The sequence below is a fragment of the Sebastes umbrosus genome, chromosome 12 (assembly GCF_015220745.1).
Source record: "Sebastes umbrosus isolate fSebUmb1 chromosome 12, fSebUmb1.pri, whole genome shotgun sequence".
Taxonomy (NCBI): Eukaryota; Metazoa; Chordata; class Actinopteri; order Perciformes; family Sebastidae; genus Sebastes; species Sebastes umbrosus.
The window spans coordinates 31300720-31315427 of NC_051280.1; the positions used below are offsets into that span (position 1 = coordinate 31300720).

At 37.4% G+C, this 14708-nt stretch overlaps 1 protein-coding gene and 2 long non-coding RNA genes across 3 annotated transcripts; 2 read left to right on the top strand and 1 right to left on the bottom strand.

Annotated features, from left to right (window-relative positions):
• Positions 1-2139: 2139 nt before the first annotated feature.
• LOC119498702 (tripartite motif-containing protein 16-like) lies at positions 2140-4038 on the top strand. The gene has a single exon (XM_037787743.1). The coding sequence runs from the start codon at positions 2272-2274 to the stop codon at positions 3943-3945; it is 1674 nt and encodes a 557-aa protein (XP_037643671.1). The 5' UTR covers positions 2140-2271; the 3' UTR covers positions 3946-4038.
• A 5038-nt stretch (positions 4039-9076) lies between these two features.
• Positions 9077-14692, top strand: LOC119498705. The gene is made up of 3 exons (XR_005209169.1): positions 9077-9191; positions 9273-9456; positions 14633-14692. It is a non-coding gene; the product is annotated as an uncharacterized LOC119498705 (long non-coding RNA).
• LOC119498704 lies at positions 11003-13368 on the bottom strand. Its single transcript, XR_005209168.1, has 2 exons — positions 12936-13368; positions 11003-12751 (listed from the first exon to the last, which is right to left on the bottom strand). It is a non-coding gene; the product is annotated as an uncharacterized LOC119498704 (long non-coding RNA).
• Positions 14693-14708: the final 16 nt, after the last annotated feature.

Sequence of the window (14708 nt, forward strand, 5' to 3'; positions counted from 1 at the left end):
GAACCAGAGTTTATAAAATATACAAATATTTAAATACAAATAGACCATTCATTATTGAATTTCTATCCTATTTCTTTTCACTTTTACTCCAAACTGAAGAGAACGTGACAAACACTTCACAAAAAAGTATTTGTATTGCTCCAATTATTTAATTTTTTTGAGATTTTATTGTTATATTTTACCTTTTTATTTCATTCATTTTTATAAAATGTTATGTTTTGTCTAACACGAGTCAACTTTAAAGATATGGAATCAAAAAGTATCAGAATATGCCTTAAAAATGTGAGGCATTTCATTTGTATAGAATTTAATATCCTATGTTGTCTAAAACATAAGGAGAACATTTCAGAAACAATATCAATGCCATGTCCTCAGTTTCCACAGTGATAGTTAAAGCCTGGATTTTATTGTTGGTATAAAATATTTTTGTCATTAATATCTATGGTATTTCTAAGCATCAGTTTCCATCAGTTGCAATGCTGTTCCTGAGATAAAAGCACTTCTGACATTTTGTAGTATATGCTGTAAAATGAACATTGTTATTTCAATAGTCTAAATAATGATGATCACATAACCAACCCACCTTTGTAGTTGTGCAATTGGCTGATATGGAATGTATATTTTTGGAATGTATATTTTTTTTTTACCACTTTTAATTTTTTTCTGCTTCATACCCCATTTGAAACCCTATTTAAATGTGGATTTGCCCAAACAAATTCAGTGCATATCGTCAGGTCCTGAGTAGAGAGAGTATGACTGGACGTTGTTACTGGAAGGTGAGAGAATAACTGAGACAGTTTTCCTCCTGAAACACCACAAAGTCCAGTGTTTATGTTTAGAGTCAGTCAGTCTGGTCAAGTTTGGGTGTGAGGAGTCCTGACACACATGAGACAACAGATATTGTGTAGATGATTCTCTACATTTGGTTATAAATATTTCAATGGTGTTTAATCAGAATTCATGACGTCAGAGAAAATTTAACCAACAGCCTCAAATCTCACATTCCCAAATACTATTTACAACCTGAGAGCTGATGTTAGAATAATATTTGTAAAGTGGAAACTCCTCTCTACCATCTTTCCCATGTGACCTGAATGCAGCCTCAGTGTTACAGGGTGTGACTCCTGTGAACAAACTGACATAGTGTGATATTACATCTATTTAAATGTCTCTTTACTGATGTTGTTTGAAGCTGCCAAAGGCTCTGAAGTTTTGACATGTCTTCCTGCAGTGAACATCACAGCAGGTTAATAACAAGAGAAATGTGAAACCTGATGCACAACACAAGAGGGCGCCCTCATCCTGCTAACCAGGGATGTAGTGGAGGTTAAAGCACCTCTACTCAGTCTGTCTGCATGTTTTAAACCATGTTTTTAAGCCCATCAGAAACTTTATAATGTCTCATACATCATGGTCAGGGGTGTCGGACTTCTGTTAGTCTAAGTGAATTCTGAAACTTTATAATGTCTCTTACATTTCTGCCAATAGATCCCCCTAATTGTTACTCACTGATCCTTTATCACACTGTTTGTTTTCATGCAGTTTGCATTTGTTTATTTAGGATATACTTATTATAAGACCAGTAATCTCCCATTAGAGTCAAATGATCTGATGCATTCATGTCCCGTGGGATTCAGGACAACTAACATATCGGATTTATGTGTTTAAATGCATCTGACGTTAAAATACACCTTTTACTCAAAATTATATTCTAGATTAAATCTGTTTTCTACACAAACATTTGAAAGACTTTATCACATAAGTAAAAACTTTTTGGGGATTTAAGTCCTTCTACAGCAGTGATTCACTCTTCTTTTTTTCATTTGCTGTATCAACGTCATCAAACAGTATTTCAGGAAAAACAGAAGAGCTAATTCTGAAAACTGACGAGCTGTCTCCAAACCCAGAGGTACCAAGAAGAGTTTACCTCCTAAAAGCTTATGGCTCCGGTGTTTTTAACTGAAAATGATCTCTATATTGTAAACTAAACACACACGTATCTCTCTCTAACCGCTCCTCTTCCTGGAATGAAGCAAAGCTTGATAACCCCTCCCCCCTTTTCCTGCTCTCAAACACAGCAGCTCCACTTGGTCTATTTATTTCCTTGTTCCCTCCCCTTCAGATCTACAGTTTGAAGGAGGGTGTAACCAACATGGTGAGAGCTGACAGGCCCTATTCATTGCACAAACACATGCTGTTTAGGTCAGAGCTCAAACTTGTTTCACTTCTCAGGAAGTGAAACTCAGACAGTCGTTGCTACTGAGAGGTGAAATGGCGCAGAAAGGAGTTCAGCTGGACCGAGAGTTATTCTCTTGTTCAATCTGTCTGGATCTACTGAAGGATCCAGTGACTATTTCCTGTGGACACAGCTACTGCATGAACTGTATTAAAACCCACTGGGATGGAGAGGAATGGAAGAAGATCTACAGCTGTCCTCAGTGTAGGCAGCCCTTCACACCGAGGCCTGTCCTGATGAAAAACACCATGTTAGCAGATTTAGTGGAGGAACTGAAGAAGACTGGACTCCAAGCTGCTCCTGCTGATCACTGCTATGCTGGACCTGAAGATGTGGCCTGTGATGTCTGCACTGGGAGGAAACGGAAAGCCCTCAAGTCCTGTTTGATGTGTCTGGCCTCTTACTGTGAGAAACACCTCCAGCCTCATTATGATGTGGCTCCATTAAAGAAACACAAGCTGGTGGAGCCCTCCAAGAAGCTCCAGGAGAACATCTGCTCTCGTCACCACGAGATGATGAAGATGTTCTGTCGTACTGATCAGCAGTGTATCTGTTATCTCTGCTCTGTGGATGAACATAAAGGCCACCACACCGTCTCAGCTGCAGCAGAAAGGACCGAGAGGCAGAGAGAGCTGGAGGTGAGTCGACTCAACATCCAGCAGAGGATCCAGGACAGAGAAAAAGATGTGAAGCTGCTCCAACAGGAGGTGAAGGCTGTCAATCGCTCTGCTGATAAAGCAGTGGAGGACAGTGAGAAGATCTTCACCGAGCTGATCCGTCTCATGGAGAAAAGAAGCTGTGATGTGAAGCAGCAGGTCAGATCCCAGCAGAAAAGTGAAGTGAGTCGAGTCAAAGAGCTTCAGGAGAAGCTGGAGCAGGAGATCACTGAGCTGAAGAGGAGAGACGCTGAGCTGAAGCTGCTGGTACACACAGAGGATCACAACCAGTTTCTACGTAACTACCCCTTGCTGTCACCACTCAGTGAATCTAAACACTCATCCAGCATCAATATCCGTCCTCTGAGCTACTTTGAGGACGTGACAGCAGCTGTGTCAGAAGTCAGAGATAAACTACAGGACATTCTGAGAGAGAAATGGACAAACGTCTCACAGACAGTGACTGAAGTGGATGTTTTACTGCCAAAACCAGAGCCCAAGACCAGAGCTGGATTCTTAAAATATTCACGTGAAATCACACTGGATCCAAACACAGCACACACACGGCTGTTATTATCTGAGGGGAACAGAAAAGCAACATTAAAGAAACAACAACAGTCTTATTCTACTCATCCAGACAGATTCACTGTATGTGGGCAGGTCCTGAGTAGAGAGAGTCTGACTGGACGTTGTTACTGGGAGGGGGAGTGGAGAGGAAGAGGAGTTTATGTGGTGGTCGCCTACAAGAGTGTCAGGAGAGCAGGGAGCTGGGATGAATGTGGGTTTGGCCAAAATGACAAATCTTGGGCGTTAAGATGTGACAACAACAGTTATATATTTTTGTACAACAAAGTCAAAACTCCCGTCTCAGGTCCTCCGTCCTCCAGAATAGGAGTGTATCTGGATCACAGTGCAGGTATTCTGTCCTTCTACAGCGTCTCTAGAACCATGACTCTCCTCCACAGAGTCCAGACCACATTCACTGAGCCTCTCTATGCTGGACTTTGGCTTTTAGATTATGATGTCACTGCTGAGTTCTGTAAACTGAAATAGACAGAAGTCATTTAAGGGTTAAATGCTGTGTTTTAACTCTTAAACTAATTTTGTCTCCATGTTTGTTGCTGAGAGCTGATTAAGTCATTTCTTCACTGCTCAGAGATCAGCTGTCAATCAAACATAATGGTGGTACTTTGACATCTTCTCATGACTTGTTCTGTAAATGTGTGAGTGTCTTCAGGTGGCGCTCCTTCCTGTGTCTGTTTCACTGCTCATGATGATGTTTGTTCACCTGAACTGATATTTCTCTGCATGAATATGTAAACTTCTCTGTGCTCTAAATGTTTGATGAATATTTGTATTGATGCATTTGTAGGTTGTTGTTTCTCTCACTGCATGAGTCTTAAGAGAGAAAGCATCAGACCTTCCTTTACTGTAGATATTTTGTTCTCACACTTTGTAGAGAAATGTATTATTTCATTTAATTGTTTAGCATGATCATAATCAATAAGGAGATCATTCATTATACATGGAATAACTGAACAAGAGTAATTTAACAAACTGAAGGTTTACATGATGAATAAACAAACATGAACAAAGTATTTTCCTCCTTGTCTTCATTCCAGGGTATCATACAATGCTGATAGAGAAAATATGAAACTAATCTGAGAGTATAACTGAGACAGTTTTCCTCCTGAAACACCACAAAGTCCAGTGTTCATGTTTAGAGTCAGTCAGTCTCTGTCCTAAATCAGTTTGTCACAGAGAAATGAGCAGAGTTTTACATCAACTGCTTCTTTTTAAAAACAACATTTTCTTTGTGCACTTAGTCAATAAACAGGATTTATTACACAGACTTAAAAACAGTATAAATGAATTTGGTCAAGTTTGGGTGTGAGGAGGTTTTGTTGAGTCCTGACACACATGAGACAACAGATATTGTGTAGATGATTCTCTACATTTGGTTACAAATATTTCAATGGTGTTTAATCAGAATTAAAGACGTCAGAGAAAATTTAACCTGCAGCCTCAAATCTCACATTCCCAAATACTATTTACAACCTGAGAGCTGATGTTAGAATAATATTTGTAAATTGGAAACTCCTCTCTACCATCTTTCCCATGTGACCTGAATGCAGCATCAGTGTTACAGGGTGGGACTCCTGTGAACAAACTGACATAGTGTGATATTACATCTATTTAAATGTCTCTTTACTGATGTTGTTTGAAGCTGCCAAAGACTCAGTGAAGTTTTGACATGTCTTCCTGCAGTGAACATCACAGCAGGTTAATAACAAGAGAAATGTGAAACCTGATGCACAACACAAGAGGGCGCCCTCATCCTGCTAACCAGGGATGTAGTGGAGGTTAAAGCACCTCTACTCAGTCTGTCTGCATGTTTTAAACCATGTTTTTAAGCCCATCAGAAACTTTATAATGTCTCATACATCATGGTCAGGGGTGTCGGACTTCTGTTAGTCTAAGTGAATTCTCCTTTTTTTCGTAAAAAAAACAAACAGAAATGAGTGATTTTCCTGGTGTTAGAATTGGCACAAAAATCCAAATTCCAAGACACTTTCTTTTTAAACAATTAAAATGCCTTTATTGTAATGGCATAGTCATTGTGGTATATTTTCAAGTCTTGCACAACACAGTGAGACCCCTAATTGTAAACTTATGAGTAAGAAGCATGCATGGAGACATATGATCATATGATATGAACGGGGGCTGGAGGATATACATGTAGGACAAAGGAGCCATTCGTGGTCATGCGCTCAGCTCAAGATGTAGCATGACATGAACACTTTCTAAGGAGGCGCGAGAGCCCTGAAGTGCAGGACTTCCAGATTTGACTTGAGACCTCCGGACGCTCTAGACGTTCGTTATGACATTTGTTGCTTGTTTGTAATAAACTCTATTATACCAGCAAGAACAGTGTCCGCGGAGCATCCTTTCTCATCACTTCAACAGCACTGTCGCAGGAAAGATACGACATCATGTTAGACCCAAAAGCAATCTCCAACTTTCGGCATCAAGCCTTCGCCAGGGAGTCAATATAATATAATATGAGAGAATAACTGAGACAGCTTTCCTCCTGAAACACCACAAACTACAGTGTTCATGTTTAGAGTCAGTCAGTCTCTGTCCTTTAAACTTTCCTCACTCAAACATCTTCGTCACAGAGAAATGAGCAGAGTTTTTTAACCACTGTGTTGCATAGAAATGGAGCATTGTGTCTGTGTGTGCGTGTGAGTGTGATACATAGTGTAAAAACTGTGCAGCTCTCCTTTACTTCAATATGTGTGTATGTGTTTGCAGCTGCTGTTGAGTTTATATTTGCTTCATGTTGTCTTCTTTGGTGATGTTTTATTCTGCTGTTGATTCTATAAGATGTGGCAGGTTATTTAATTTATGTGGCTTAATAATGATTGTTGCACCCGCCGCTGTGTCCACAGATTTGTTATTTATTATTCATCCTTTTTGATAAATTATCTGAGTTTTGTCTCTGTTTTCATTAAGTTTGCACCGAGGAAAGCTGTTGTATATTTGTAATCGATCATCAGGTGCTGCAAAGTCTTTACAAATAGAATTTAACTGTTGGTTTTGACATCAGGGATCTGTGGAGTGATGTTGTTTCAGTAGTGATTACATTGACATTTAATGCAATCTATTTTGTAGCCTGGTTTTCTTTAATTTAACAGAACTTTGTCAGGTAGTATTTTGTCACCGTGATGGCGTCACAACCTTGCAAGATGCAGCGATGAAACTTTACAAGTTGAGATCAAAATGAAGGCTGAGTAAAAAACTGGGTGTGATCCAAGCAAAGGTGCAGAATGTAGAGGGGCAGGAATTCAAGTTTAAAAATATGGTTTCAGAATATGTCTTTAAAAAATTGAGGCATTGAATTTGTAAATAATTATGTTTTTAAAAACCCGAAAATTTCAGAAACAATATCAAGACCATGTCATCAGATATCCCTGATTTAATCTTTGGTTTTAAAATATTTTTGTCATTAATTTCTATATTATATTAAGCATCAGTTTCCATCAGTGGCAATGCTTTTCCTGAGATAAAAGCACTTCTTACTTTTTTTATTATATTCTGTTAAATTAACATTGTTATTTCAATAATCTAAATAATGATGATCATATCCCAACCCAACTTTGTAGTTGTGCCTTTAGCTGATACGTGTGTAGAATGTATATGATTATTTGTCTATCATATTTATGTTTTTTACCACATTTTATTTTTTTCTGCTTCATAACTTATTTAATTGTTGTTTGGTAATGTGTTTTATGATGATCTTGATGAAGGCCACAAGCCGAAACACGTTGGTCTAACAATAATATATATTACAAATGTTGCTGGAGTTTTGACTTCTTCAGATAAGAAGTTTCAGGTTATTTAATTTACGTGTCTTCAATGTGCTTCTTGCACCAGCTGCTGTGTCCATACAGTTCTTATTTGTTGTTGGTCATTTTTGTTTAATTGTCTGAGTTGTATCCTCCTCTCTGATTAATTCTAGTGATGCTGCACTGACAAAAGGCTGTTGTATATTTATAATTGATCATCAGTTGTAGTTGTAGTTTTGATGTGTGTAACCGGTGGATTTCTGCATTGTGTTGGTTAGTTAGTAAAGACGCAGTGACAACAAACTAATTGTTCAGAGATTTGATCTCATTGTTTTGAAAAGAATAAGTGTGTATATTTGGTATATTCAAACTCTGGTTTATAGCTAAGTTAAGATAGAAGTTTTTAACAACATAAGGAGTTTAAATTATATACAAATTCAATGCCTCACATTTTAAGGCATATTCTGATACTGTTTGATTCCATATTTTTAAACCTGACTTGCGTTAGACAAGAGCTTTTTTTGGTGAAGTGTTTGTCATGTTCTCTTCAGTTTTGAGCAAAAGTGAAAAGAAATTGGATAGAAATCCAATAATGGATGTCTATTTTTATTTAAAAATGTGTATATTTGGTATATTTAAACTCTGGTTTACAGCTAAGTTAAGATACATAAGGTTATAAAAGAAAGAGTCATTCAGTAGTGAGGACATGAAATGAGCGAATGAGAATAACTTGAAATGTGTATTTCTAGCTTGAGCTTTCAGGGGAGAACACGTTGCTCAGCATTTTGGAACAGCCAATGGGGAAGCTCCATCTCCACCGACCAATGGAGTGACTCCATTACGCACACAGGACCCGCCCCCTCTCTGCTGTGGTCCAATCAAAACCCTCCTCCTGCTCCCCCTCTTTTTCCTGCTCTAAAGCACAGCCTGCTCCACTCTGAGAGCTCAGCCTGTTTGGATATGCGTATTTCTAGCTTGAGTTTTGAGGGGAGAACACATTGCTCAGCAACAGCAACGACTACTTTAGATTCGACAGACAAAGTGCCAGTCTTGACTGCATCTCCTCTCCCCCCAGCCATCAGCCACCAGCAGTAAACACAGTTCACACCAGCACCCCCCAGCTTTCTCCAAAAGCACCAAGCCTGAACACACCCCTCCCCCCCTTCACACCTCTGTCCATCCAAGAGGGGGAGGTCAACAGGCCGCTCAAAGGACAAAACCCCCGCAAGGCAACCGGCCCAGACGCTGTCTCACCTGCAACCCTCAAACACTGTGCAGACCAGTTGTCTCCAGTGTTTACAGGGATTTTCAACACCTCCCTGGAAATCTGCAGGGTGCCTTTCTGCTTCAAAGCCTCCACCATCATCCCGGTCCCCAAGAAGCCAAGGATCACAGGTCTTCAGGATTACAGACCCGTCGCTCTGACCTCTGTGATTATGAAGACCTTTGAACGCCTTGTGCTCCACCACCAGAGAGAATAGGGGCCCACTTCATGTCAAACTCATTTTGACAGGTGTGACTAATCAGGAATGTCTGGAATTTCCGGAACGAATTGGCCAGAACTAATTGACTTACTGACCTTAGTTTGGCTCCTGATGAACCAAGTGATAACACCTGTTAAAGACATGATCCGCAGTTTTGTCATTTAAAGAACTAAACAACACACTGGATATATTGCCTGTGTTTTTACACATCTTTGACACATTACCATGCATTTGGTTTTCTAAAAGCATTTGATTTATTAAAAATTTTCAAGATGAAAACTAATTTCTACCAAACATTACAAAAATAGTTCTAAATCTTGCCTATGATAGCTTTAATGTGTATAGTTGTTTCTGAATGTTGTCACTAAACCGTTTCTGACATTGACAGGGAAACCTTTCCAGAGCTACAGTATAGCATTGTGAAAAGCATTTGATGCATGATTAATGATTAATTTGTGACTCATCTGTGCAGAGATGACTATTATCATTTCATCCAACAACGTGATTATGATTAGCTGGAACAGAAACATTCGCTTTCCAAGGAGAGATTTGTTTGACTTGCAGACATGACAAATCTGTTGTTGAACATATGAATTATTAGGGGTATTTTTTTATTATTTGTTGTTCTGTTTTGCACAGGGAGGTTGGTCAGTCACATTTTGAAGTATAACAGCATATTACATTTTATAACAGTGTCAAGATTTGTAGGCATATTTGCTCCAAGGAGCAGTGTCAACAAAGATTGGAGTTTACTACTTATTTGACCGTTAACCTCACTCCAGAATATAGTGATGCTCAATCACCTGCTTTGATAATTTGTCTATCTTTGCTGAAATGGCTAGTTGGTGCTGGGTATTGGAGCACATTTTCATCTGCTACAATGTCAATTTACAGCCATTGGGGGGAACCGAAGTTGGAATTTTTCAAATTCTACACATAGTGGCTTTAAGTTGCACTTGCAAACAAGTGAATCTTATTTGAAAGGAGGAAGCACTGAGGGAGGAGATGCACTTTTCTTAGTTGTCTTCATCTCGCCGACAGTAGCTTTAAAACTACAATTCATAATTCACTTGATTGTATTATTTTTTGCAACAAACAACCATAAGATAAGATAAGATATTCCTTTATTAGTCCCACAGTGGGGAAATTTGCAGGTAGGGTGTGATATACATATATGTGTGTGTGTATATACATATACTGTATACATATATATATACATACATACATATATATATGCACATACAGTATACAGTATATATATATATATATATATATATATATATATATATTAGGGCTGTCAAAGTTAACAATAATAAAGCGTTCTTGTGATTGTTTAACGCTTTAACGCATTAACACAACTGATCTTTCAGAGGTTGTAGAGGACTCAGTTTTAAAGCTAGAGTGGAGCTAGTAAGGAATCCATTGGTACGAACCATGTCATACTAGCTTGTCACAAAGGAGGTTAAATAACACTCTAAATTACACTTTTTGTGCGCTTTGAGATTTTGGCAAGGAAAAACGGCCATGGGCATTTTAAAAGGGATCCCTTGACCTGAAAATGGGTTTTATGGGTACCCACGAGTCTCCCCTTGACAGACATGCCCACTTTATGATAATCACATGCAGTTTTGGGCAAGTCATAGTCAAGTCAGCACACTGACAGCTGTTGTTGCCTGTTGGGCTGCAGTTTGCCGTGTTATGATTTGAGCATAATAAAGCATAATGCGAATTCTTTTTTAACACCACTAATTTCTTTAACGCATTAACTCAATCGATCTTTTGGAGGTTGTAACAGGCTCAGTTTTAAAGCTAGAGTGAAAATAGGAAACACAGGCATGGCCATTTTCAAAGGGGGTCCATTGACCTCTGACCTATATAGAAATGCAAATGAAAAAGGGTTCTTTGGGTACCCGCGAGTCTCCCCTTTACAGACTTTATGATAATCACATGCAGTTTGGGGCAAGTCATAGTCAAGTCAGCACACTGACACACTGACAGCTGTTGTTGCCTGTTGGGCTGCAGTTTGCCATGTTATGTTTTGAGCATATTGTTTTATGCTAAATGCAGTACCTGTGAGGGTTTTTGGACAATATTTGTCATCGTTTTGTGTTGTTAATTGATTTCCAGTAATACATATATACATACATTTGCATAAAGCAAGTATATTTGTCCACTCCCATGTTGATAAGAGTATTAAATTATTGACAAATCTCTCTTTGAGTTACATTTTGAACAGATAAAAAAATATGATGATTGTCCATGAATAATGGAAATACATTTTTTTTTTTTTTTGGTGCAAGCAAAATATTTCATGGTGTGTAACTACTACTACTAACATACAATTGAAATAAAGAAAAGGCAGTTCATAAGTCTAACAGCTTTGATGCAGTCAGTATTCAGTCAGCTCGAGGTTTTACACCATTACATTCTGAAACTCTCATTCTCCTTACATCTTGCTCACCTTCATAAATACTTTATATCTATTCTAAGCAGGTTCAAGTATGTTTAAAATGCAAATCCTTTTCTAAAACCCACATCCAAAAGAAACTAATGTGTGTAAGTACTATGATTTAGAATACTTTTTAATTTTAAGCATCTAAGAGATTGGTGATTTGAAACGTTTAGAAAATGTTAGATTTTTCTTCTTTTTTTTAAACTTTGAACAGTCACATCCATCTAAAAGACAGGGGTTGAGAGTGACTGTAATTTCTCATAATTCTGCAGCTGTTTGGTCAAAACATCATAAACATCATGTAATTTTGATATTTTTCACATGTTCATTTCATTTAAACTGGACCACCTCAGTCCCTTATAAACTGACAAATGGATCATGACATTTTTTTATTATTTAATATTATGGTTTCACAAACCAGTTACCATTTACATGTCCTATGGTTTATTCTTTCATTAAAATATTACTATGAAAGAAAGTGATATTGCTATTATTATTATAAGTGACTATATTATACTGGGAATGCATGTGTAATTTATGCAATTACACAGCATTTCTGACTACATTTTGGAGCACCTTTTATTTCTATTATTATTTTCTATATGTCCTTAAAGTGCATAATAAATTACATGTTTGCAATGTTTTGATTTCATAGTTTATGACTTACTATTGCTTGTTTTGACAGTTTGTTTGCAGGCCACTTCCCATTCATGTACACTAATTTTATTTTTTATTTTATGATGTTTTATTTTTTACTATAGAACAGTGTAGAAAGGGGTTCCTAAAAGATCAAAAATGTTTTTTAAAGGGAGGCCATTTAAAAACAGAGGTTCACATTATGAAATGCGTTCCCTGTGTAAACTGCTTATAAGCCATCTTTACATTCTCTGTAGTTAAATTGTTGTTTATTGAGTGCTAAATAAGCAGTAAAAAACTTTTATCATTGGCTTACAACTTCGTTTTTTACCTTGTCCACTTCATTCCGAGGGCTGGCAACATTTTTTTGTTGTATCCGCTTTCAACATGCCTGGTTACCTGTAGAAGCAATGGCTAATAGTTGCACTGGAAAAATCCTGTAATGTCCGTTTGGTTATTTATCCATGGAAAATTGATAAATACGCAACCAAACATGGACCCAGGGATGCAAACATCCTGGGTCAAGATTTTATTTTTATATTTTTTAAATGGTGTAAGAAGTACATGTTTGAAACTATTTGAAATGTTCTGACCTTCCAATGAAACACTGAGCTCATACAAATGGGCTCTGACATCAGACACAACCCAACCCAAGTTTGCATTACTATACGAGCATACAAACATGTGGTCTAGTAATCCTGCAATAAGTACAAGCGTGTCTGTGATTCACACAGGCAGAAGACCAAACCTTTATATGCAGGCATGAGGTAACTCCCTAATAAAAAAACTCTTCAGATCTACACAACTCATGGATGCCGTAACTTAGATCCAAAGAATGAATTCGCTGATAGCATTTTTTTATTTAAAAATGTTTTATTTCTCTTTTTTTTTTTTTACTCAACAGGTTACAATCTCAATACAAACTCGAGAATACAAAACTCAAGTAAAACAGGATATATGATTACAAAAAGAAAACTTTGGATATATGAATACCAAAAAGAAAACATTTGGTAACAAGGTAAAAAACTTTGGATATATGATTACCAAAAAGAAGACATTTGGTAACAAGGTAAAACACTTTGGATATATGATTACTAAAAAAAAATAAAATATACAAACTACAAAACTCAAGTAAAACAGGATATATGATTACCAAAAAGAAAACATTTGGTAACAAGGTAAAAAACTTTGGATATATGAATACCAAAAAGAAAACATTTGGTAACAAGGTAAAAAACTTTGGATATATGATTACCAAAAAGAAGACATTTGGTAACAAGGTAAAAAACTTTGGATATATGATTACCAAAAAGAAAACATTTGGTAACAAGGTAAAAAACTTTGGATATATGATTACTAAAAAAAAAATAAAATATACAAACTACAAAACTCAAGTAAAACAGGATACATGATTACCAAAAAGAAAACTTTGGATATATGATTACCAAAAAATAAAACTCAAGAAAAACTTTGGATATATGATTACTAAAATAAAATAAAATATACAAACTACAAAACTCAAGAAAAACTTTGGATATATGATTACTAAAATAAAATAAAATATACAAACTACAAAACTCAAGAAAAACTTTGGATATATGATTACCAAAAAGAAAACATTTGGTAACAAGGTAAAAAACTTTGGATATATGATTACTAAAAAAAAAATAAAATATACAAACTACAAAACTCAAGTAAAACAGGATATATGATTACCAAAAAGAAAATTTTGGATATATGATTACCAAAAAGAAAACATTTGGTAACAAGGTAAGGTTAGAGACAGAAAAGGATAGAAATCCTCTCCCTTATCTCCAACATCCTGTGGAGCCATTCCTTCGCGGGTATCACTAAAACGTTGCGGAATAACCCGCAGTCAGGATTAAATCTCTCCATCACAAAGATGCTGATGGATTTCTCCTGTTCCGGGAATGCCTGTGAACTGTGTGAACGCAGACTGGCTTGAGTCATCCATTTGCCTGAGCCTGTGCTTTTGGATGGCCATATTGTTCCCAAAATGATTTTCATCTTAGCCAACTCCTGGTCATCAAACCGGATACCCAATCTCGGACGTTTCTCCCGAAGAGAGGACGAATAGGACTATGCACTCTCTTTCCGTTTTCCTTTTTCTCATTTTTCTCCTTATTCTCCTTATTCCCATCCTCCTCCTCCTCCTCCTCCTCCAAACAACAACCTGAATCTGACGTAGTCACATTAACATCCTCGCTCTCTTCTTCAGATGAGGCCTCTTTGTTCTCTTCTTTCACAGGGCTCTTGGTCATAGCAACAGCCATCTTTATCATCAGTTTCATCACAGCCCAATCCTCGATGCTCAACACCGTCACGATGGTTGAAGGACCCAGAATTTCCCCCTCACCCAGCTGGTACATCCACAGCTCACCCAACTCATACTTGAACACATAACCCCAGGATCCAGACATCCAGGGATATAGAGACCATTCTTCATGCAGAGATCCTGAAGGAGGAGGCATCTGAGTACGGCACAGATACATCATACATCTCTTTGGAGCTCCTGGTACCTCAGTAACATCTTGATAAACTGTTACAGGCGTCTGACTGAGCAATGATGAGGACCAGCCATCAGAAGGTTTTCTGTTAGAGGAAGACGAAGCCTCTTCATCCAAAGGCTTACAGTTCTCCATTTCAATCGTAATCAACGCTTGCGGATCCATGCTGAGTACAAGGTAGAAGGAAAGAATGAAAAATCCACTTTATTCTATCTTAAAAACCCCACCCTCCCCTCCCATTGCTTCAAAAGAGTTCACACCCCAGTCATCTGTTAAAGACATTATCCGCAGTTTTGTCATTTAAAGAACTAAACAACAACACTGGAGACCTATACATCTGTCCTTTCCCTTTTTTTTTTTGAATTAG

Coding starts and splice junctions, on each gene's coding strand:
- LOC119498702 (XM_037787743.1), top strand. CDS start 2,272: ATGGCGCAGAAAGGAGTTCAGCTGGACCGAGAGTTATTCTCTTGTTCA.